This window comes from Gymnoscopelus microlampas (assembly GCF_963454915.1).
Source record: "Gymnoscopelus microlampas genome assembly, chromosome: 3".
Taxonomy (NCBI): domain Eukaryota; kingdom Metazoa; phylum Chordata; class Actinopteri; order Myctophiformes; family Myctophidae; genus Gymnoscopelus; species Gymnoscopelus microlampas.
Genome location: NC_139940.1, coordinates 46,004,711 through 46,028,868, shown reverse-complemented (window position 1 = coordinate 46,028,868; position 24,158 = coordinate 46,004,711). Strand labels below are relative to the sequence as shown.

The 24,158-nt window shown below is 41.9% G+C and overlaps 2 protein-coding genes across 2 annotated transcripts; both read right to left on the bottom strand.

Moving 5' to 3' along the window:
- Positions 1 to 659: 659 nt before the first annotated feature.
- On the bottom strand, positions 660 to 15,023 carry LOC311041628 (galactose-3-O-sulfotransferase 3-like). The gene is made up of 4 exons (XM_084052092.1): positions 14,965 to 15,023; positions 4,069 to 4,173; positions 2,574 to 2,865; positions 660 to 1,476 (listed from the first exon to the last, which is right to left on the bottom strand). The coding sequence occupies exons 2-4, from the start codon at positions 4,155 to 4,157 to the stop codon at positions 670 to 672; spliced, it is 1,188 nt and encodes a 395-aa protein (XP_083908218.1). The 5' UTR covers positions 4,158 to 4,173; positions 14,965 to 15,023; the 3' UTR covers positions 660 to 669.
- On the bottom strand, positions 4,165 to 11,813 carry LOC311041862 (galactose-3-O-sulfotransferase 3-like; the record flags this gene model as incomplete). The annotated part of the gene is made up of 6 exons (XM_084052347.1): positions 4,165 to 4,173; positions 4,362 to 4,420; positions 8,211 to 9,009; positions 10,124 to 10,415; positions 10,974 to 11,077; positions 11,772 to 11,813. The coding sequence occupies 6 exons, from the start codon at positions 11,811 to 11,813 to the stop codon at positions 4,165 to 4,167; spliced, it is 1,305 nt and encodes a 434-aa protein (XP_083908473.1).
- Positions 15,024 to 24,158: the final 9,135 nt, after the last annotated feature.

Genomic DNA, 24,158 nt, shown 5'->3' with positions numbered 1-24,158 from the left:
TTAGCTTAGACCTCTGTATAACTTTGGACTTTTTTGATCTGTACCTTGATACCGTGACAATCTATATTGATGTTTATATCCATATTCTGCAATGACTCAGGAGTAGACCTTTATTTTATTGCTGTCGGGCAGACACATCCAAGCTCCAACTGTTTGTGTTTTTTTTTGGTAAATGCTTGTAGATTTGCTACTTTTGCAATTTTTGACATTGAATCCTGAAATGTAACAGAGTTGGGCAACTTACAATTTGCATAATCAAAGATGGCCACTGAACGCAACCTCGAAACTGTTACTTTTGACCCGGTTGCCCAAAGTTGCTGTTTGGGCAACCAAGCTAAAATCATTCAGGGTCCCCATATGAATGCAAATCAACAAAAAGAAAAGCAATCGGAAAGATCATTTCTACATTTAGTATTAGTATTAGAACACTTTCGTCAGATGGTACGATAAACTTCATAAAGCCCAGAGAGAGAAAGAAAAAAATATCTGGATGATTTGTCTTTGGATGGACACACAGCCCAACAGTTCACTTGGAGGAATTCAGCATAAAAAACATCTGGGGACGCCTGGGGGTCCGTGATCGGATTCCAGGATTTTCCTAGAGAGGATTATTATTATTTTGTATCAAAAGGGGGTCCTGCCTGTTGATACGGTTCCACAGGTGGAGGTTCAAGTCCAGCTCCAGACAGGAAGTGTCTGAGATCGTAGGAGAACATTTGAGTATTGCACCTCTGGCATGATCAGCTTGAGGCAGAGCTCCTTGACCTGGCTGACGTTAGTCGGCAGGTCGTAGCCCATGATGTCCACGTTGCCGCCGGGCTGCCAGGGGCGCAACTCCTTGTTCTTGATCTGCTTTGCTGAGCGGAGCAGCGGCATCTGGCCTCCAAAGCAGCTCTGCATCAGCCTCTCCTGGGCCTGTTGAAGGAGGTGAACCTCCTTCGCCACGCAGGCTGGGTCGAGGGCCTCCAGCTTCCGCCAAAGCGAGGCGTTGAAGTGGTCATAGAGCTGTGCGTCCAGGGAGTTCCAGGCGCGGATCTTGGCAGTGAGGCCCGGTGCGAGGCTCTGCTTGGAGCCGGCTGCGCGCATGTTGAGCTTCACATACAGAATGTCGTCCAGGTCCCAGGACAGCAGGTGGCGGAGGAGAACCAGCGACTCGTCAAAGTACTCCATGATCATCACCAGGGAGAAAGAGCGAGCCACCTCTGCCACAAAGTCACGGCCGTATGCCGCGTCTGTCACTGGCCGGTCCTTGTCACCGCCCAGGTCGAAGGTCAGGGCGTTGCGGGCGGCCACTACCACGTCGCCCGCGTGGTAGTACCGCTGGGGTTCCTCCAAGAAGGTCTCCAAGGATCCGTTGGGAACATTCTTGAAACTCTGACACCGCTCTTTGTAATAAGTGAACAACGACTCAAACATGGAGCCCGGCTCTCGGAGAATAGTGATGTATGCAGTGTCGTTCGGCATGAGCCTCCGCACCTGCAAGATAGAATAGGTTTTATCATCATATTTACAGTAAAACCACAGGTGTTTACACAACACAAACTTTGCCTGCCACTGTGCACACCTAATACTGTTATGACAGGTTAACAAGATCAGATCAGATCAGATCAGATCAGAAAGACAAAAGCAGCAATCCTGAAATTGTATAACATGAAACAGTTTAAACAGTAAAAGCAGCAATTTTGAGTGGCCGAAATACTGTCAGTAATAGAAGTGTGCATGCGTGCATGTATGTGCCTTCATACGTGTGAGAGGTTGGATGTATTAACACTCGCATCACTGCAGTTTGTCGACCTACCACAGAAACGGTCTTGAGATCAGTCTTCCCTCATGGGCTAACACCTTTTCCCCCACACAGCTGGATAGCTGCTATCATAGCATTGTCTTTTAAATATCAATTCACTTTGGTTACACAACATTTAAAACCCACCCACACCTCACAGATAGGCTTCATTTGGCTTAGAGACAGAAAAGAAAAATCTAATATAAAACTTGGAACGTGTGTCCGAGAGGAAAGTATTCCCACAAACCTGGCCAGTGGCCACCCACGTCATTAAATACCTGCAGTTCAGTCGTTTTTTACATTAGGAAAAAAAGTGTCCACTGGTAGCAACATAGTAAACACTGTTTCCTTATGCTACATAGATTCACTTTTCAAAGTTAAGTTTACGCCTGCTGTCTGCAGCCAATGGCCCTCATTTATCAACGCGGTGCAGCCCAAATAATGGGCGTACGGCGAGATCGCCGCACCTTTCGGCATTTATCAATATATCCTGATCCCTAGGCTGAAATCTCACGTCTGTTCGGAAGCAGTTGTTGACTTTGGCTGCGCCTGTTTATTCCATTCTAGACCTGCAGAGCAGCATTGTCTGACTGTCTGACAGGCATCTGGACACATAATCCATAAATGTATATATATATGAATGTTTTTGAATGGAATATTTGGAAAAAGTCAGGGAAGGGGAACCTTCTGAGAGCTTCCCTAGCGAAGTTAATTGACTTCAACATTTAAAAAACGGCCGGGCCGACCACTCCGTGATGCGTGTGTTAAAGTGCATTTCAAAGTTCAGCACCTCAGCGTGGTTGAAGCGCATGTGACTGGCGATGATATTGGGTGGCAGGGTGCCTGGGTGGACGAAGCTGGTGTTGAAGGACTGTGGGTAGCAGAACAGGTGGCCACACTTCTTTATGGGGAGCGCCACAGTCAGCTTGTGGCGCTCGGCAAAGCGGAATAGCAGGTTCTGCATGGTGCTGCTGCCCGTCTTGTGGGTCTTCAGGAAAACCATGTTGGTGTGTTTGGGCTTCAGGCCCGGGGATGGGTGGGAGCACGGTGCAGAGAAGCCCAGGTGGAAGGCCTCTATGGACCTGGAGGGAGAGCATTTACATCGAATTAAGTCACTTATGATAAGTAAGCATTTTTTTGTGTTCATATTTTTATTAGGGAACATCCTTGAGCCACATATGATGGAAGGAGCCTTGGAAGATTCCTATAAAAGTAAAACACTGCATCTTGACAACACTTATGTAAAAGCTAATATGTCTCATTGTGTAGATTTAACCTGAGACACCCACTGGAACTGTATCAACCTACAGTTTAAAATTGATTTTAAAGATCAGTAGAATTAGGTTAGGTAACTTAGGTATGTTTACTTTATGCATTTCTACAGTGTGCCTATACAGTACACATCTCCTAGTGTACATTGTATTCACTACTTCGAAAGTCAAAAACTCAGAATACATAAGTGACAAAGATACAAAGTTCATACTAATAATGGGAAAAATATAAGTTACACTTATAGAAACAAATAGATAGGAACTAAAGAATAACAACGCTATGTTTTAGGGGGAAGCATAATAGAGACGGAACAGAGATATTTGTTATTATTGGAGAATAATTACTTATTTCTCTGGTGTTTTTTAGAAAGCGGGATTCCCTTCAAATTATATAATTACGTTTTAAGTCTGATCTATGCTGGAAAATAAAACATAATTTACAGCGAATCAACTCACTCACAGAGTTTCGCTGCACAACACGACCGTTTGTCGAACTATAAATACACATAGCCAGCTCCTTGCTGCCTGTAGAGAGAAGCAGCCACTCTGGGGAGAAGGACACAAGTCCCGCTCCGCTTTCACGTTGGCTCTGGCCTGGGTGTAACATTAGTGCGGGAATGTCCCACATTGTAAGTGCTGGATTTGTTCATAACATAGCAGCATAACGTAGCATGCGTCCCGTAGACACTGCAATGGTTTGTTTGATGCGTGGACGCAGGGCTAGCAGCATGTGTGTGTGTGTGTGTGTGTGTGTGCGTGTGCCATATATACTCTGCCGTGTGGTGGAGAGCAAAAAAAGCAGATCTACAAGTGTGTCGCAATGTGGCGGGTGACCTAGTTTAGGTATTTTTGGCAATTCGGTAAAGTTCCACTTATAGCCTAAATATATTACCAAATTAAGGAAGCCAGGTTGAAAGTGGTTAAATGTGAGAGTTAAATGAACACTCAAGATTTCACAGTGTGTCTGCATGTGTGAATGACAGGTTGTTTGTTGCGAGCGGTGTGGTCACTCACCATCTCAGGTGACCCCCATAGTACAGTATGGTCAGGATGCTGACCACAATGACAGCCACCAGAACCTGGAAAACCTTCTTCAGTAACATCTCTGTCTCACTGAGACTGTGGGAGGAAGACGAGAGATCATTCACAGAACTTATGTCACAGTGGGCGTAGAGCAATCGTCTCTCCAGGCTATGTGTATGGCTATATTATTATTTGCATAATGCTACAGTAGGATGCAGACCAAAATTAGAAGTCTAGATGGAAAGTGGGGTCCACACGCATAAGGTGGATTTTTTTAAACTCACAAACTCAGGCAGGGCTGGAATGAGCAACTGGAGGAACTTCACCAGCAGGCCAGGGAAACCTTTAAAATATGGGTCAACGCGGGTAAACCCAAGGTGTGGTCCTGAATGTGAATTAAAAAAGCAGGTGTAGCTGGGATCAAAAGTGCAGTCAGTTTATAACCCATTAAGACTGGAAAAGCAACCGTCACTTTAGATTTTAACCACTTCAACCATTATCTTACTTTGGCTATTCAAAAATAGCAGATCTACAAGCTCATAGCGCGGCACCTAGTGCCGCACTATGAGCTTGTATATCTGCAATGTTTTGGAAAATCATGAAAATATTATTCTCCGAGAGCCGGGCTCCATGTTTGAGCCGTTGTTCATGTATATGTATATATATAACTGGGACGTATCATCAGTGTTGTAGCCTGGGGTCATAGGGTGTTTCGGGTCTCGCAACATACAACATACACCCTCGCCCAGGTGACCCAGCCAGGTTTGTTCAAGCCCCGACTTACGTCCCAGTAGCTACACACGGTCAGTCCTATAGGGCAAGACAGGACCACTCAGTCCGCTTCTCCGGAACTCGGGGAGGCTCTGGCATGTGGAGGGACTAGGCTCTGTGGGTTGTCTCCTGGCCAGGCTCCTCCTTCGTCTCACCAGGTCCAGGAACTGAGTGCTGCGCCAGATCCGCTGCACCGCCCCGATCCAAACATTTCCTTCTGGCGTGATGGTTCCTTGGGCCGTGGTGGTACTGCAGGCTCCACTTGCGGATTGATTGAATGGCCCTCCTAAAGGCCTCACCGCGGGTTTGTTGGGCTTCTTCCTCACGGAAGACACAGCCTGGGGCGCTAACCCATACTGCTCCCGGGATGCCGTCTACATTCCGGCTGTCACCAGTCTCTCCTGTGGTCACCAAACTATTCCTGGTTGTCACATAGTCTATTCCTATGAGCCACTATTGGAGTGCCTCGGATTATCCTTTCTAAACCCATTTAGTGGTCGTGGTACTCCTTAAAGAATATGTCAAAAAGGCAGGGCTGTTGCATTGGCAGAGTGCCAAAACTTGGCGGCAAAGAGCTGAAGTTATATTGTTCATTGCATTTGTCATCGCAATGAACACGTCGTATAGGGGTTGTCACACTGTCAGGAATGAGTACGGAGGACCCAAAAGCAGGCAACAGGAGGCAGAACAGATGCAGCCAGAGGGCCGCAAGGCACGCATAGAACAAGGCAAACATGTTGTGTTCAGACGAGGCAGAAGGTTGGGTTTTAACCGTCAACCAATAGGTAGAAGGGCCGTGTTTAGATCCCACTGGGCAGGGTTTTGCATGTAGTCGAGTGACACAGAACAGAGCCTCCAAACGAAAATGACTTTAGGACATATTTATTATTTATTTATATAGGATTTTAGGATTTTTAAGTAAAAGTAGACCTAAATGATTAGAACATGCTTAAACATTCGAAAATGAAGGTCTAATATTTCTACTATTTCGTTACATGTCATACACAGTGAAACTACACAGATGTGATTGAATGAATGTGCTATTCTTAAAAAAATTGGATCCTACTTTTTGTCGTCTATCTACTATCATTATTTATTCTGTCATTGTTGCAAGTCAGTGAGCCAAACCCCGCAATACTGTACAGAAAAGTCCTAAACGGTTTTACACACAGGATGCGGCATTATAAATGAATCACTTTAAACCATTAGATAATGCTTTGGTAGGTTATAAAGTTAATAATATGAATGCCATGTTCATTTTGCATGGGCTGTGCGTGCTGAGAGCGCAGCAGTGCACTGGATTGGAGATTCTATGGTATAATTAATCAACGCAATGAAAGGGTCGTAGTCATGTATACTTTACAATATTGCCTTATTTGTCCAGCAAACAATTTGAATAGGACAGAAGATGAAGAGGACACGCCTCCAAGGCGTATTCTGATAAAACACAGATAAGGCATAAGGCTGCCATAAGGCGCTTGTTTTAACTGTGTGACAGTGTGAGGGAGGCCCAAAGAGTTTATTAACGAAACAGGTAAAACAGGATACATACTGTACACAGGACAGACTCACTCAACAGGGAACTTTCAAACCAAAAAGAGGAACGCAGCGCAAACAGGGCTTAAATAAACACAGATGGGAAGGTGCAGAACATTACAACAAAATAAAGGTACATAAGACCAAGGCAACAACAGAGTAAGTGCATTGTGCACTTGTAGATCTGCTATTTTCAAAATATTTGTATACATTTTAAAATGAAATGCCACATTCTGCATAATGAGTACATTTTACTTTTGGTAATATGTGATTAACACATATTGACATGTGCTCATACTGTTTTCACTGTCAAAGAAAAATAATTAAATGATCACAAAAGGCTTATAGTTTGTAATTTCCCCTAGAAATAGCCTATTCTGTCGAAGGATCAACCTCATACAAAGTATGACCTTGTATCATTTGTTTACATATTTGGTTCGCTTAACAAAGTCCCGTGTGAACGCTAACCAGACCAAATGCAAAACGAAACAATGTAAACATTTGGTCCCTGATCCGGACCGTTTAAGCAAACTTTGGGTGTGAATGGGGGGTACTGGGCCAGTAGATATCCTTGTACCGAAGGAGAAGACAGGAACTGTGCAGCCTACACACCCAGAGATGGAGCATGGAGTAATTTAGGGAAGAGTGTTTTAGGAAAGCTGTTAGAACCTTCGCTAAAACAACGCTCCACACGTCCCAGACTCTTCTCCCTTCTGGCTCCCAAACTGTGCAATGAACTCCCCATTACAATTAGAACTGCAGACTCACTCCCAATCTTCTGACGTAATCTGAAGACTCACCTCTTCAGACTCCACCTTAGCCCGTAGCACTTGCCCTAGCCTCGACGACCTTACAGGCTTATGCAACGGATAAAATGTAGTTTAGATAGCATGTTATGTAGACAGATGGCATCCTACAGTGTGTATAGTTTCAATGTACAGATTATATGGATTTTTGGGATATTCTACTGTTGGACTGATGATTTCTGATGGTTCTTGGTTTACTTATGATCCTAGATTACTATTTCTATGCATTTGATGTATTACCTTGTGTTGTCCTTGCTTACTGTAAATCGCTCTGGATTAAGAGCGTGTGCTAAATGCCTAAATTGTACATTGTTGTAATTGGTTATATTCATATAAAGCCTGCTGGATCTGTGAGAAGATATATTTATCTTAACTTCACTGATGAAATGAAACTGATGTTCTGCTTTGTCAAGTAAACTTTTATTTCTACAGCATTCAGCATTTTTATACAATTTCTTTCTATTATTAATTTAGCTCAGTTCTGCCCTAACACGTCCCACCAACATTCTGCTGCTTGTACTTGTTCAATTAAGTAACAAATAAAGCCTTTCTTGAGTCTTGATTCTTCTTGAAACTGAGAAAAACTCAAATATTTGATTGTACAGAAGTGCAAACTGTCATAATCACATTAGATAACATTTGCATGGCATCATTGTAAGCCAAGTCTCTGCATGCTTGCTGTTTTGTGTGTGTGTGTGTGTGTGTGTGTGTGTGTGTGTGTGTGTGTGTGTGTGTGTGTGTGTGTGTGTGTGTGTGTGTGTGTGTGTGTGTGTGTGTGTGTGTGTGTGTGTGTGTGCGTGTGTGTGCGTGTGTGAGTGTGTGTGAGGGAAGGTCAGGAGGTCGATTTTTACAACAAAAACAGAGAAAGAAATGCCGCTTGAATTTTTTCAAATTAGCCTCATGGTGGTGCTATAAAAGGCCGATTCTTGTAGCCCAGCCTACCCACCCATCGTCTTTTTGCTAAATCGATTGGGTGGGCCAGCTTTCTATGTGGGTGGGCCGCGGCCCACCACCGCCCACCCGTGGCTAAGCCCCTGGTCTGAGATCTTAGGAGAATATTTGAGTATTGCGGCTCCGGCATGATCAGCTTGAGGCAGAGCTCCTTGACCTGGCTGACGTTAGCCGGCAGGTCGTAGCCCATGATGTCCACGTTGCCGCCGGGCTGCCAGGGGCGCAGCCTATTGTTCTTGATCTGCTTTGCTGAGCGGAGCAGCAGCATCTGGCCTCCGAAGCAGCTCTGCATCAGCCTCTCCTGGGCCTGTTGCAGAAGGCGCACCTCCTCCGCCACGCAGGCCGGGCCGAGGGCCTCCAGCTTCCGCCAAAGCGAGGCGTTGAAGTGGTCATAGAGCTGTGTGTCCAGGGAGTTCCAGGAGCGGATCTTGGCAGAGAGGCCCGGTGCGAGGCTCAGCTTGGACCCGGCTGCGCGCATGTTGAGCTTCACATACAGAATGTCGTCCAGGTCCCAGGACAGCAGGTGGCGGAGGAGAACCAGCGACTCGTCAAAGTACTCCACAATCATCACCAGGGAGAAGGAGCGATCCACCTCTGCCACGAAGTCACGGGCATATGCCGTGTCTGTCACCGGCCAGTCCTTGTCACCGCCCAGGTCAAAGGTCAAGGCATTGCGGGCGGGAATGCCCACATCGTCCGGGTGGTAGTACCGCTGGGGTTCCTCCAAGAAGGTCTCCAAGGATCCGTTGGGAACATTCTTGAAACTCTGACAATGCTCTTTGAAATAAGTGAAAATTGACTCAAACATGGAGCCCGGCTCTCGGAGAATAGTGATGTATGTGGTGTCGTTCGGCATGAGCTTCTGCACCTGCAAGATACAAGAAGTTTTATCATCATATGTGTAAAACCACAGGTGTTTACGCAACACAAAGTTTTCCTGCCACAGTGCACACCTAATATGCAAAAAATATCACTATAATGACTTGTTAACAAGATATAAAAACAAGAGCAGCAATCCTGAAATTGTATAAAACTTCGCCGCTATGCGGCCCTCACCTCTAGAGTTTGACACCTACGTGCCACTGAGATGTGACAGATAAGGCCATATATGGAAATCTGTTTCTGTCAGTCCTTGTCCCTTTTATTCCCAGTAAGTATTCATGAGCTAGTTAGCTAGTTAGTTAGGCAATATTGCCAAAATATCATATCACAATTTGTGTGAGGCATGTTGGTTTTTAGGATTATTATTTTATTATGATTATTAATGAAATATATGATGATGCATTATATTTATATGATTATTAATATTATAATAATAAGATTTTATACATCTTAGCAGCATATAAAACTAAAACAGCACCTTGTAAAAAGTAAAAGATACATTTGCTATGATATCTGATGGAGCTATAAATCACCCATCTTCTGGGGTGTATTCTTAGCAGCATAGAACACAAAAATAGCTCCTTATAATATAAATGACTGAGCTATACCTGTATTCTTAGCAACATATTACACAAAAACAGGTCCATATAAAATAAATCAGTCTCTCTGATGGAGCTATACCTCACCCATCTTCTGGGGTACATTCTTAGCAGCTATTAAACAAAAACAGGTCCATATAAATATATAAATATCCAAACGCCAGATCTGCTGGATAGTGGAGGGTCTTTTATTTCTGGTCTCTCTGTGGCATTAGCCATTATTGCAACAGGTTAACTTAGCATTAGCGTAGCATTCAGCGTGTCTTCTCTTTCGTCGTGACTTTTTTGTTTTGTTTACTCTGTGTGGGGGGAGCAGGAAATGCTAGGTTGGTCTAGGTTGCATATGAGCGCAGATCCATTGAGACTAGTAGCGCACAGAGCGCATCGTCTGACGTTGATAAAAAAAAAAACTGAGCCCACTAATTGACTTCAACATTTTAACAACAGCCGGGCCGACCACTCCATAATGTGTGTGTTAAAGCACATTTCAAAGTTCAGCACCTCAGTGTGGTTGAAGCGCATGTGACTGGCGATGATGTTGGGTGGCAGGGTGCCTGGGTGGATGAAGCGGGTATTGAAGGAGCGTGGATAGCAGAACAGGTGGCCACACTTGTTTATGGGGAGCGCCACAGTCAGGTTGTGGCGCTCTGCAAAGCGGAACAGCAGGTTCTGCATGGTGCTGCTGCCCGTCTTGTGGGTCTTCAGGAAAACCACGTTGGTTTGTTTGGGCTTCAGGCCCGAGGATGGGTGGGAGCACGGTGCAGAGAAGCCCAGGTGGAAGGCCTCTATGGTCCTTATGGTAATTCAATGTAAAGAGCATTTACATTGAATTAAGTCACTTATGATAAGTCAGCATTTTTTGTGTTCATATTTTTATTAGGGAACATCCTTGAGCCACATATGATGAAAGGAGCTTTGGAAGATTTCCATAAAAGTAAAACACTGCATCTTGACAACATGTAAAAGTTAATGTTTCATTGTGTAGATTTAACCTGAGCGCAGCCACTTGGGACCTCAAACATCATCTATAAAGGGGCTCATCTGTATATAAATCCCAAAACCGTAAGAAGTTCTTACGTTAAAAGAGAAAAAACAGAAGAGAAATAGGGAGTGGAAGAAAGGAGAGTTCTGCAGAGAGTGCAGAGTCATACTGATAGCAATGGCACACAAAATAAATAGTCCAGTGGCTTAAGACCATTTTTTAACATTACCGTTACGAAGCGGATAAAAGTGCCCTGTTTTGCTTGAGGCTCCTTTAGGACCTACTGATGCATTCTAGCCGTGCGTGCGTGCGTGCGTGCGTGCGTGCGTGCGTGCGTGCGTGCGTGCGTGCGTGCGTGTGGTCACTCACCATCTCAGGTTATCCCCAAGGTGCAGTATGGTCAGGATGCTGACCATACTGGCAGCCACTAGAACCCGGAAAAACGTCTTCTTCCGTAACATCTCTGACTGAGACTGTGGGAGGAAGACGAAAGATCATTCACAGAGCTAATGTCACAGCAATCGTCTCTCCAGGCTATGGTAATGGCTATATTATCATACACACCTAATGCAAAGATACGGACCAGAACTAGCCAATGGGCCACAATCCTTCCATCTGGCTTATTACTTAGTTATTGGCCAGTTGCAATGTTCCTCTGGCACATGAGATCTACTGGTGCTGGTCAATCACAACCAAGGCTCCAGCATAGTTCTTGTAAGTAGTTTTTGTAAGTAGTAGTTGTTCTTATTAGCGATTATTATAAAAATCAGTAGGCTATGGGATCAATGGCAAATGGTGCACATCTTGACTGATGCCTAAGCTAGTATCTTGTCTGTAAAACCAGGAAATGGCAACTTGTGAAAGCTGCATTGTACTTGTTAACCTCTGCATGTAGAACATATTATTTTCAATGGATCTCTTAGTTATTCACCATTGCTCTTGATGAAGATTGTAAACATTGCAAAGCCTGTTTAGAGACCAGTGGCATAAGGGAGGGGTAGCAAGCGATGCAATGTTTGTATCATACAGTCTGATACAAACATGTTGACAAAATGTGTTCCTTTTTGTTTAATTAAGAAAATTATAAACCTTGAAATTGTGGTTGAAAAGATAGTAGGCCAAAATCACAAATCTTTCATAAGAAACACCAGGCTGTCACCGCTGCACCTGACTACAGAAGCAGTGTACGTAGTCACGTAGCACGTACATGGCAGCCGATGATTCAAAATGAGTACGCGGAAATCAGCGGTGCCACCGTAACCAGTTGCAACCCGGAAAGCAGGAAGCAAATGTGTACTGATTTGCATGAAATTTGGATAAAATCTGAAGGAGTAATGATAATAATATATATTTGGCCTTTAGAGAAGTTTACACAGATCGGTTATATGGTTATAAGTAATCGGCCTGTTATATCGCCACCGTTGAGGCTGATTTGAAAATGTTCAAGTGGCATTTCTTCCTCTACCTAGTGGGAATGTGCTTGCACAATTTCACGGAAATCGCATGCTGTGTTCATGATTTTAGGCATTTTGTTCAAAACCCAGCACTCCTGCAAACTTTGGAAGCCAATCTTAGCCAATCAGGAATATAAAAAATCTGAAAGTCCCGTTTCGTTTAATGACTATAGAGATACTGTATACCGATTTGCGCGATGTTTGCACAAAATCTGTGCGAGTACTGTCAAAACATAGTGCAAAACATAGTCTCGGCCATGCCTTTCGGCTTGGTGGAGACAATAAGTGCATACATTTGTATATTTAAACATGGTTAGTAAGTGTGTTAATACACGTTTTATAAGCACTTATTCATACTCAAACTAATCAACCTTTGTAATGTATGAATAATGCTATAAAAAATATTATTTCATGATGAAGTATTCACTAATGCTTAACTAATGCTTTACTAATGCTTAATAGTGTATAGTTATTATAAAGTACTACCAAGTACTTAAGTGATTATAATGATTACAGTGAGTAAAAGTACTTACAAGTAATCAAAGTGAGATAAAAGTTTGTTTCACCCTAACCAACCATGGTTTTAAAAAACCTTTTGGACTTCTAAAGTTATTCCACTGAAATGCTGATTCTATTTGAACTTTTTGTACATGTAAAACTATTCTATTCAATGCGATTTCTGGTAATGCTTTTAAATGTATATTCCATTGATGTTGTAATTTTGTAAATACATGTTCTACTGTACATCAGGGACGTGCAGAGAAAATTAGAGGGGCAGGGGCTGAAATGTCCAAAAGGGCAAAAATGTCCATCAGTCTGGCGACTGAGGTCACCGGCAAAGTTCTTTTGACATTTCTAGCCAGATAATGGAGGAATATCTCATTTTAAATTAACACTAGGTTTATTGTTATGTGTACTGCAGTCAGGCATACACTTGTGTCTGTGTTTCATGTTTTCTTCCCCCCTGCTTTTGTCCTCTTGTCTATCATTCATTCCCAGGTCCAGTCCAAGCACTCATCATTCATCAGTCAATCAGCATTCAACTCCGCCTCTCACCACCGGTTGGTCCTCCAGTCATTGTTCCACCAATCCCTGTACATTACTGCACGTAGGTAAGTTACTGTTTATTCACAAAGCATGGCATAAAAAATACGCCCCCCTGATAAGTGTGATTAGACTGGGGGTGGACTGGTGTATAGCAATTAAAGTTGCTTACAATAACAAAAATGCCTTTATAATTGTAAATGTATACACACACCATATGAATGCCATAGTAATGAGGACGTAAATCTTGAAAGGCTCACTTTCACAAATGCTTTTGTAGAGGAAAATTAATATGTATTTACATAATGTTACTTGAATGCAGATATCAGTGATGGAAAGTCCTATTGTTTGGTCAGCATTTGATTCAGTTTTGTCTCGACAATAAGCTAATTTGATGTAGTAGGGTCCTGCTGCCAGCAGCTAGATTTACATTATGTCAGTGAGAATTGCAATACAACGCCTCGGCTGGACCAAATTATGTGTACAGCTGACGCTCATGACTGTGTGGAGAAAGTTGAGATCTTTTATGGGCTGGCAGCAACAGACCATATGCATACTGTATGTCTCTATATGCTTAACGGCCCTTCTGGTCGATCGACACGGTCACAACTTTTTTCTGTTCTGGCCCCTTTTATGGGCTGGCAGCAACAGACCATATGCATACTGTATGTCTCTATATGCTTAACGGTCCTTCTGGTCGATCGACACGGTCACGACTTTTTTCTGTTCTGGCCCCACAGTGGTAGAATGAACTTCCCACTGATGTCAGGACAGCAGAGTCACTGCTCATCTTTCGCCGCAGGCTGAAAACCCACCTCTTCAGGAAACACTACCCTTCCTCTTTGCCTGGCCTACTTGTTGTTAACTAGTTGTACTGTAGGAACTATTGTTGTATTGTTGTATTGGATCTATTAGCTCGTGCTCATTTGATTTGGCTATTTTATCTCATGTGTTTATGAAAGTAGATAGCTGATATATTGCACTTTTACCTTAGCGCTAGGTATACTCTTGGTTGCTTGTTTTTACAGGAAATGCACTTAAGACCTCTGGTGATTAGTAGTTTCGTTCCCTACCTATGTTGAATGCACTTATTGTAAGTCGCTTTGGATAAAAGCGTCTGCTAAATGACTGTAATGTAACCCATTCAATCCGGGAACGCTTAGCTGTGTCATATTAATTTTAGATTTTTAGCTATAACCATAATTTAACATTTTGGGCTATTCAAAAATAGCAGATAGAGTACTTTTTCCACCACTGAGATCAGGTCAGATATCTAGGTCACATCATTAGGGATGACCTCTGTGATGATGATGATCAGAGACAATAGTGTAAATTGTATGCACAAGCCAACATGTTGCCACGTCAATTTTAAATGTGTACTGATGATGTCAAGATCGCCCTTTTTAAAGCTTACCGTACACCACTGTATACTGCACACTTGTGGTGCAGCTACTGGTGCAGTTGCGGGTGGCATAAATAATGATGCTCTCAGAATCCTGCTGAGGCTCCCGAGGTGGACAAGTGCCAGACAATATTGTTTGTAAACAGTGGTGTTCCCACTCTAGCTGTTCTCAGGAATCTGATGTACAGTTTTATGATGAGGTTGAAATAATTATTATGAATTATAATGACTTTAACCATGCCTAAGAAGAGCAGCATTAGGTAAGAAGAGCAGAGGTAATCTTCTTGTTTCTGGAGACATTGGAGAGGATGTCTGTATGTTTTTTAAATGTGCCTCTTTTTTATGTTTTTTTTGTTGTTGTTGATTTAATTGTTGTGTTGTCCCCTTTTGTTGTCTTTTATGGACATAGTAGAGTCTGAAATAAAGATTGATTGATAGCATAGCATAGCTTTCTACTCACCAGGTTTCTGGAGTGCCTCGAATAATCCTATCCAAACCCGCGCTTTCTCAGATCTGTCGTGGTACTCCTTCAAAGTTATGTCAAAAAGGCATCCTCTTCTGCTGTGGGCAGAGTGCCAAAACTTGGCAGCAAAGAGCTGTAATTCTATTGTTCATTGCAAATGCAAGTTCATTGTCATCGCGAAGACTACGTCGTCTAGGGTTGTCACACTAGGCGAGAAAATATGTCAAATCACAACAAGTTGTCTCAAGACACTTTACATATAGACTAAGTCCATACCCAGTGGTGTAAAGTAACTAGTACCCAGTACATTTACTCAAGTACTGTACTTAAGTAGACTTTTGAGGTATTTGTACTTCAGGAGTATTTCCAATTTCCAATACTTTTACTTCTACTCCACTAAATGTATTTGAAAACTTTAGTTACTTTGTAGATTTTGACTATTATTACAGAACATACTTATCCACTTCAGCCCTATACATTTCGGCCATTTGAAAATAGCCGATCTACAAGCTAAAGTAATTAATTATTAAACATGACTCTTTTATTGCTTCAGTCATCAAATCCATTTCTGTAGGCCTACTTTTACCTTTTGAATGGATCCAATGTTAGTAAAGCCTGATTAAAGTACAAAACTCCCAAAATCCACCAGAATACTAGCAATGACATCTACTCTGTTAAAAAAAGTTATAGGGGGGGACCCCAGGGGCGTGGTCAGTATGACCCCCTAGAAAATAAATCTCCTTTTATCTGACCGTCTGAGGTTGGCACTTATGCATACACAGCAGTTTGTGTGGTGTCGCACAGGCCGAATACAGGTCTTCTGACGTGTCACACTACAAGTTCATAATCGGCCCGACACAGGAATTTTGACGGGGGTGACAAATTAGCTCCTTAGTTGTTTACTTAAATACTTTCTGTGAGGATCTGTACTTTGCTTGAGCATGTTATTTGTGTCTATTTTAACCTTACTGTATGTACTTCAGTGACCCCTGACCAGGGTCCTGATCCAGCACCCAGCCCAGCAGGACAGAATGTGCGTGCCTTTTGTCACTTTGTGACACCTTTTGTCATTTACCTGGGACAGGACATCTGTCAACATAATACCTAAAGCAACAATCTACTGTGCCGATGGACAGATCCATTGTCCATCACAGATGGATCACAGAGTCCATGAAGCGTGACTCTCTGAGCGTACACTCTGTCGCCTTACACTTGGTTGCCTGTATTAAACCCATGAAAACATACATTGATAACCTTTGTTCTCTGAGTGAAGAGACTATCTCTCCACCCAACATATGTCATATGTGTGGGGTCATTCCCCATACATATGACATATGTTGGGTGGAGAGATAGTCTCGATGCGATAGAGAATTCCCATGCATTCTAGATATTTTCTTAATCCATTTACATAACTAAATACCTCACAAAAGTGAGCGACACCCACAGCCACACTACTAGATGGAGCGACAACAGTGATCTGGAAACACCCACCTATAGAACAAACATGGGTAAATTCTCTTTCTACCGCACTGCCACAAAAGTTTGGAATGCCCTGACACCATCCCTTAAAAATGTGAATCAACAGGGGTAAATCTCACTTCTACCATAGAGAGGTGACGGTATTCACTGCCTATATCTATATATTTGTCAAGTTAAACAGTAGGAATTAATATATATAAAACAAAACAAAAAACAAAATAATAACGGAATGAAACAAAAAAATGATTTTCTTACGTGTGTGTGTTCTTTTTCACATTTTATCTGACACTGCGGCTAAAGATAGAAAGATACAGGATAATTTATGCCTCTGCTTGTGCACTTGTTGACACCGCTGCTATAGGATAAGCTAATGTACCTGTCTCTTAGCCTGGTTCCAGACGAATCTGCCTTTGCAAAATTGCATGCACTTTAGCCCTCGGCAGATTAGGTCTGGCCCCCCTCCATAGAGATTTCAATTCTCTCCCTCCGCAGTTGTGCGGAGCCAACCAGGGCCCAGTATCCAAATGTGGGCGGGCTTATCACCTTATTTGGAGCAATGACGTACAAGGAAGCACTGCTCTGATTGGTTCGTTCAAGGAAGCACTGCTCTGATTGATTTAGGTCTAACCAATAGAGTCCGTTTGGATCTTTTTGTGTGCGCCCCTTGGAAGAAAATCTACCGTTGATAGGGACCAGACTAATATCCACGCAGTGTGTCGTGTGATATTGTCTGGCTACGCGAGGCTACCTGTCTCTAAGACAACGACCTAACTCTGACTTTTATTTCTATAGTATTCAGCATTTTCATCCTCATTTTTCTATTATTATTTTAGCTCAGTTCTGCCTAACAAGTCCCAACAACATTTTGCTGCTTGTACTTCAGTTAAGTGACAAATAAAGCCTTTCTTGAGTCTTGATTCTTCTTGAAACTGAGAAAAACTCATTTGGTACAGATGTACAAACTGTCATAAACACATTAAATAACATTTATGGCATCATTGCTAGCCAAGTCGCTGCAAACGCTTGCTGTTTTGAATCTTGACCACAAGTATACAGTGGAGTAATGTACAGTATGCTCTGAGTCTGAATAGAATAATACTGTCCTTCTATAGAGCTACACATGCTAAACTATGTGAGTGTTTTTTCTCTTGTGCATACATCCTGCATCCATTGCCTGTATTCACCCAAGGGATTTAGAAAGGAAAGGACATACTACATCCGTTCTCTAGATATATGACGTGACACTCACGGGTGGCAAAATCGCACCGGAAGTTCGATGAATAACATTGCAGTGGATGGAGCCGGCTGGAGCAGCTCATGAACAAACATTATTTGTGAATGATTGAGACCATTGTGAAATAATCGCTTCAGGAAAATAAAAGAAAACATATCACACATTTGTTTCTGCTGTCTTGTTTTTCCATTTACACTCTACATCATTTTATGTAGGTATCCAAAGAGCAGAGAGAGAGTAATCTCTCATAGAACAAACAGCAGAGGTCGCTGTTTTTCATTTTCAGTTGGGTCTGGCTACGCGAGACTACAGAGAGAGTAAAATTCTCACTGGGCAGCCCCCAACTCCCAGGTGTTCATAGATTGATTGACAGGCATTGATTGACAGCTGTCTGCCAATCAATCAGTCAACACCTAATCACAGCTAATACATTTTCAGTAGGAGTTTATGTAATTTCAGTAGGAGAGTAGGAGTTTCACAAGCAACAAAGTAAGTTGTCCTATTGGTAATTGTGTTATGGAAATGTTTGTAAATACATATGAAATTAATTTAAAGGACTGACCTGCAGTGGCAACTATAAGCACATTTACTAAGGTCAATTCATTGTTTTTTAATATTAAAAATAAAAAAATACTGTATGCCTACTATTGTGAGGGACTTGACACTTAAATCGTTTTATATTACCACTACATTTCACATGCAAATATTGTACTTTAGTTGTATTGTACATTAGTATTACTGCATTGTTTTACTTATGAGCTGAAGAGACTCTAGAGCAATTATTATTATCAGAATATAGAGCTATTTAACACTTATGTTAACCAAAGAAAATCACTTAGTGTACCTTCAATGTATGTTTTGTAATAGTTTAAATCAGTGGTTCTCAACCAGTGGTCCTTGAGGGGGTTCCAGGGGACCCCAGCAAAATGTATTAACACATTTTGCTGGGGTCCCCTGGAACCCCCTCAAGGACCACTGGTTGAGAACCCTGAGTACACTAAGTGATTTTCTTTGGTTAACATAAGTGTTAAATAGCTCTATATAGACCCCTTAACAGACGACGTCACACTGATAAGAACCAGTATGCGTGCAACCAGTATGCGCTAAATGAAACCCATTCTATCAGGTATCGCTAGGACGTGCCACACTAGCCAACACACAAGAGGGGTTGGGATGTGCTGAAACTAGCGCACCCCGAAACAACAGGTTGGAAATTGATTGCGTGAAACAATCACCTGCGCATCCAGTCTCAATGTTAGTAAACAATTAATTGGTCTATTCTGATAATAATAATTGCTCTAGAGTCTCTTCAGCTCATAAGTAAAACAATGCAGTAATACTAATGTACAATACAACTAAAGTACAATATTTGCATGTGAAATGTAGTGGTAATATAAAACGATTTAAGTGTCAAGTCCCTCACAATAGTAGGCATACAGTATTTTTTTATTTTTAATATTAAAAAACAATGAATTGACCTTAGTAAATGTGCTTATAGTTGCCACTGCAGGTCAGTCCTTTAAATTAATTTCATATGTATTTACAAACATTTCCATAACACAATTACCAATAGGACAACTTACTTTGTTGCTTGTGAAACTCCTACTCTCCTACTGAAATTACATAAACAACTACTGAAAATGTATTAGCTGTGATTAGGTGTTGACTGATTGATTGGCAGACAGCTGTCAATCAATGCCTGTCAATCAATCTATGAACACCCGGGAGTTGGGAGCTGCCCAGTGAGAATTTTACTCTCTCTGTAGTCTCGCGTAGCCAGACCCAACTGAAAATGAAAAACAGCGACCTCTGCTGTTTGTTCTATGAGAGATTACTCTCTCTCTGCTCTTTGGATACCTACATAAAATGATGTAGAGTGTAAATGGAAAAACAAGACAGCAGAAACAAATGTGTGATATGTTTTCTTTTATTTTCCTGAAGCGATTATTTCACAATGGTCTCAATCATTCACAAATAATGTTTGTTCATGAGCTGCTCCAGCCGGCTCCATCCACTGCAATGTTATTCATCGAACTTCCGGTGCGATTTTGCCACCCGTGAGTGTCACGTCATATATCTAGAGAACGGATGTAGTATGTCCTTTCCTTTCTAAATCTTCCTTGTATTCACCTGTTTCCTAGGCTTTTCACTTCCTGTGTGTGTTCCACTTCCTGTCGATTTGATCCAATGAAATCCAATGAAACTGGTCAGATGACTAATGATATCCAATGAAATCCGACAGGAAGTGGAAAACACACAGACTAGGAAACAGGTGAATATATCATCATTTTCTCTGTGTCTTAGTCTCTCTAAGAGCGTGCGTGCGTGCGTGCGTGCGTGCGTGCGTGCGTGCCTGCCTGCCTGCCTGCCTGCCTGCGTACGTATTTTGTCCAAACATCATGCAAATCGGTACACAGTATCTCTATAGTAATTAAACCAAACAAGTCGTTCAGATTTTTCATATTCCATCCTGATTGGCCACGATTGGTTTACAAACAATGAACAAAATGCCTCAAATCATGAACACAGCATGCGGTTTCCGTGAAATTTTGCACACACATTTCCACTAGGCCGAGGAGGAAATGCCACTTGAAATGTTCAAATCAGCCTCATGGTGGCGCTATAACAGGCCGATTAACATTTTTACCTTACCTTTTAACTACACCGCTCTGTGTAAAACTTTGTATGCGCACTCCCGAGAGGCAAACAAAAAACCTTTGCCCTGTATTTTTCACATCTGCCTTTTATAGCGCCACCAGGAGGCCGACTTATGTAAAACTTTTTTTTTCATATTATTTTATCCAAATTTCACGCAAATCGGTACACATGATCTCTATAGTCATGTGATCAAGACGAATCCATTTGATTTTTCATATTCCATCCTGATTTGCTTGACATCTAAAGTTTGCAGGAGTGGCCTTGAACAAAATGCCACAAATCATGAATGCAACGTTCGATTGTGGTGAAACTGTGCACGCACATTTGCACTACGTTGTATCACATAGTCATGTGATCAAGATGGATCTATCCGATTCTTCATATTCCATCAACATTGCTGGCCCACAGTAACCTACCTGACCTGGCAGAGACCTGTGCTCCGAGGAGCACTTTTTCTAGTTATCTGTCATTTTGTTCTGTAATAAAATGTCTACGATATTTTACTTTTTAACAGACCCCAAAAGTATTCTTATAGACGTTTGTCTTTGTTTTGTTTATTACTGTTATCGAGGAGCCAGAATTATCACAATTTAAACAATTTAAGTGACACATATCTCTCTCCCCACCGGCTTCCGTCCCCCGAACACGGGCCAATTGTGTTTGTATACTCGCCCAATGTGTTTGTAGACACGTGTTTGTATACACACAAAGCCGGATGCACCACGATGGATTCGAACATTAACCACTTCAACCCTACATTTCATCCATTTGAAAATTACAGATCTACAAGCCCACAATGCGTCGCGATAGATCTGCTATTTTGAAAAGATTTTATACATTTGAAAACTTGTGAAATGGGACATTCTGCACACTGAGTACTTTTACTTTTGTACTTATGTACATTTTGATACCAATACGTTTATACTTTTACTCAAGTAAATTTTGAATTCCGGACGTTTACTTGTAAAAGAGTATTTCTACATTGCAGTATTGATTCTTTTGCTTAAGTAAAAAAATGTAATACTTTTTCCACCACTGTCCTCCACAGACCCCTACATCTGGTTCTTCTTACTGGACTGGACACATGGAGAGGTGTGTTTTGCTTATTAGGATGGCGATGTCAAAAAGTCTTCTCCCTCAGGCAAATTAATGTTTTCATGTTTTGTTTTTCAAAGCACTCCAAAGCCTAGTCTTAAAGTCAGATTAGAACAGACAGCAGCTCAGAGTGCAACAGTGAAGACCACTGTAGGACAACACACATATTGAACAATGTGAGTAAGATAACATTTAAACATAATTTATAAATAGAATACATTATATTGTGATGCATGAAATAAATGTTTACAGTGCATTTAGAGAACATTGTAATTACAACAACAAAAGGACATCCATTTATCACGTTTTATTTAAACAAAATGTGTAGGTTAGGGTATTTTATTAAACAAATAAGTAAGCTAAAGCTATAGTTTTGAATGTATAAAATCTACCAACAACAGCTGTCCTATCAAAAGAAACATTATGAACATTAGCGCCTGTTCCTCCTTGTGTTTTATTTATCATTTCATATTTCACATTTTTGAGAAAGTCACATTGTCACAATTGCATTTTATAAGTTGGTGAAGACATGTTCAACTACAATACATTACTATGCATGATAACACATATGGGCATTTCTGCAGAAATCAAAGATGAAGCTGTTCTGATTCCATTCCATTGTTCTTTGAAATGAAACATTGAAGCTGATCATATTAAAGTTGAACTCTATTGTTTTAATATCCTCCAGTTGTCCAGAGAGACCTCATCATCCAGAGAGACATGGTCAGAGTGCTTGCAGTGTCTTATGCTGCCGTGTGTTCTACCAGTAGTGAGAACCACAGACATGGCCATGGACTGTGAGTATCAGGGGTGTCAAGGGTCAAAAGAAACCACACAAGAACCCTGCCATGCTCCACTTTTGATAGTGTGTGGGTTCTTTAGTATTTTATTATACATGTTGAGACCTGTTCACATGAAGGAGTTTTTTCTTCTCACAAATCATTTTCCACACAGATGCTTGACCTCATCATGAACAGTAGCAGCAACTGTATTTATTGTCGGTTCTTAACAGATAATTCAGACAACAATTGCTACAACCTGACCCTGGAGAGAGACCAGCTATACAACAATTTGACCCTGGAGAGAGACCACCTATACACCAAAAACAACAACCTAACCCTGGAGAGAGACCAGCTATACACAGAGAGAGACCAACTATACACCAAGTACAACCACCTGATCCTGGAGAGAGACCAGCTAGAGGCCCATCTGATCCTGCAATGGGATCAGCTGTACACCAAATACAACAACCTGATCGTAGAGAGAGACCAATTGCAAAGAGAAGTAAATCAGCTTAAGAGAGAGATAGACGGTGAGAGAGGTTATTTTTATATTACTTGTCTGTAGTTAGTTAGTTAGTTAGTTAGGGTATTTTGTTTTTGTATCTCCCCCAGACATATGTGAGTAAACCCTCCTCATTACTGGTTTATCACCATGTTCATAGAACTATAATGTAATGTGCCCATTTTGGCACCGGCTTACAAGAAAGTTGGCAATGCATGCCTTACAATATATGCTCATGACCTGTTTGATATTTAGACAAGTCATGTCCCAGTGGATGGCAGAAGTTTGGATGCAGCTGTTATTACACATCTACTGAATTCAAAACATGGGAGGAAAGTAGAGAAAAATGTGTGAAGACAGGAGCAGATCTGCTGATCATTAACAGTAAAGAAGAACAGGTTAGTGTATCTGCGCGTGCGTGCGTGCGTGCGTGCGTGCGTGCGTGCGTGCGTGCGTGCGTGCGTGCGTGCGTGCGTGCGCATGGGATGTAAGTCTGTGATTATAGTGAAAACTAAAACTAAAAAACTAAAATTAATTATGGTTCAATCATGTACAGGAATTCATCAGAGGATTGAACCCTGGGGACCGTTATTCATCATCATGGATTGGTTTGAAAATGGCTGACGGAAAATGGACGTGGGTGGATGGAACACCACTGACAACACAGTGAGACATTTGACATGTTTATCTATTGACATTCTATCAAACTCACTGTATGTGAGTGACTGAGTGGCAGTGCAAGTGGTTTACAACACTGGCTCTCAGTGGTTTAAAACACCAGCGGTCCAAATGGACCTTTACAGGTCTGTAACTCCAAGAGTTACAAACTCTTAGTGTTTAATAAGTACTAAGGGTTTACAGTGTAAAATCCTCAGTGTTTATTTAACTCTCAGAGTTACAGACCCCATAAGCCAGTGGTTCTCAGCCTTTTCAGGCTGCAACTTGGGGACCCCCCACCCTGATAAGCATGTGTAATTGTAGAAGTTGAGGCATTACATTTAGTTTGACTCGGTTCCACAGATAAATATTGTGAAATTAAGTCGATCTACAAGCTCACAACGCCTCGTGTTGTGAGGCGTTGTGAGCTTGTAGATCAGCTATTTTCAAAATGTGTGCCTCTTTCTTATATTATTTGACAATTTGGCCAATGTTTGACCAGCTTGTATAGTTTGGACCCATGGTGGACCCGGGACCTGACGTTGACAACCAGTGGTTTAAAATTCATGATGTTGTTTACTCTGCAGGTACTGGGGCAAAGGATGGCCTCGTAACAATGAAGACCTGAACTGTGCAGCGTACAGTCACAGCTATCGAGGATGGAGTGATTGGTCATGTTCATATCATGCCTACTGGATCTGTGAGAAGACACATTTATCTTAACTTCAATGACGAAACTGCAGCTTTGTGCTCCACTTTGTCAAATTAAAGGGATAGTCCACCC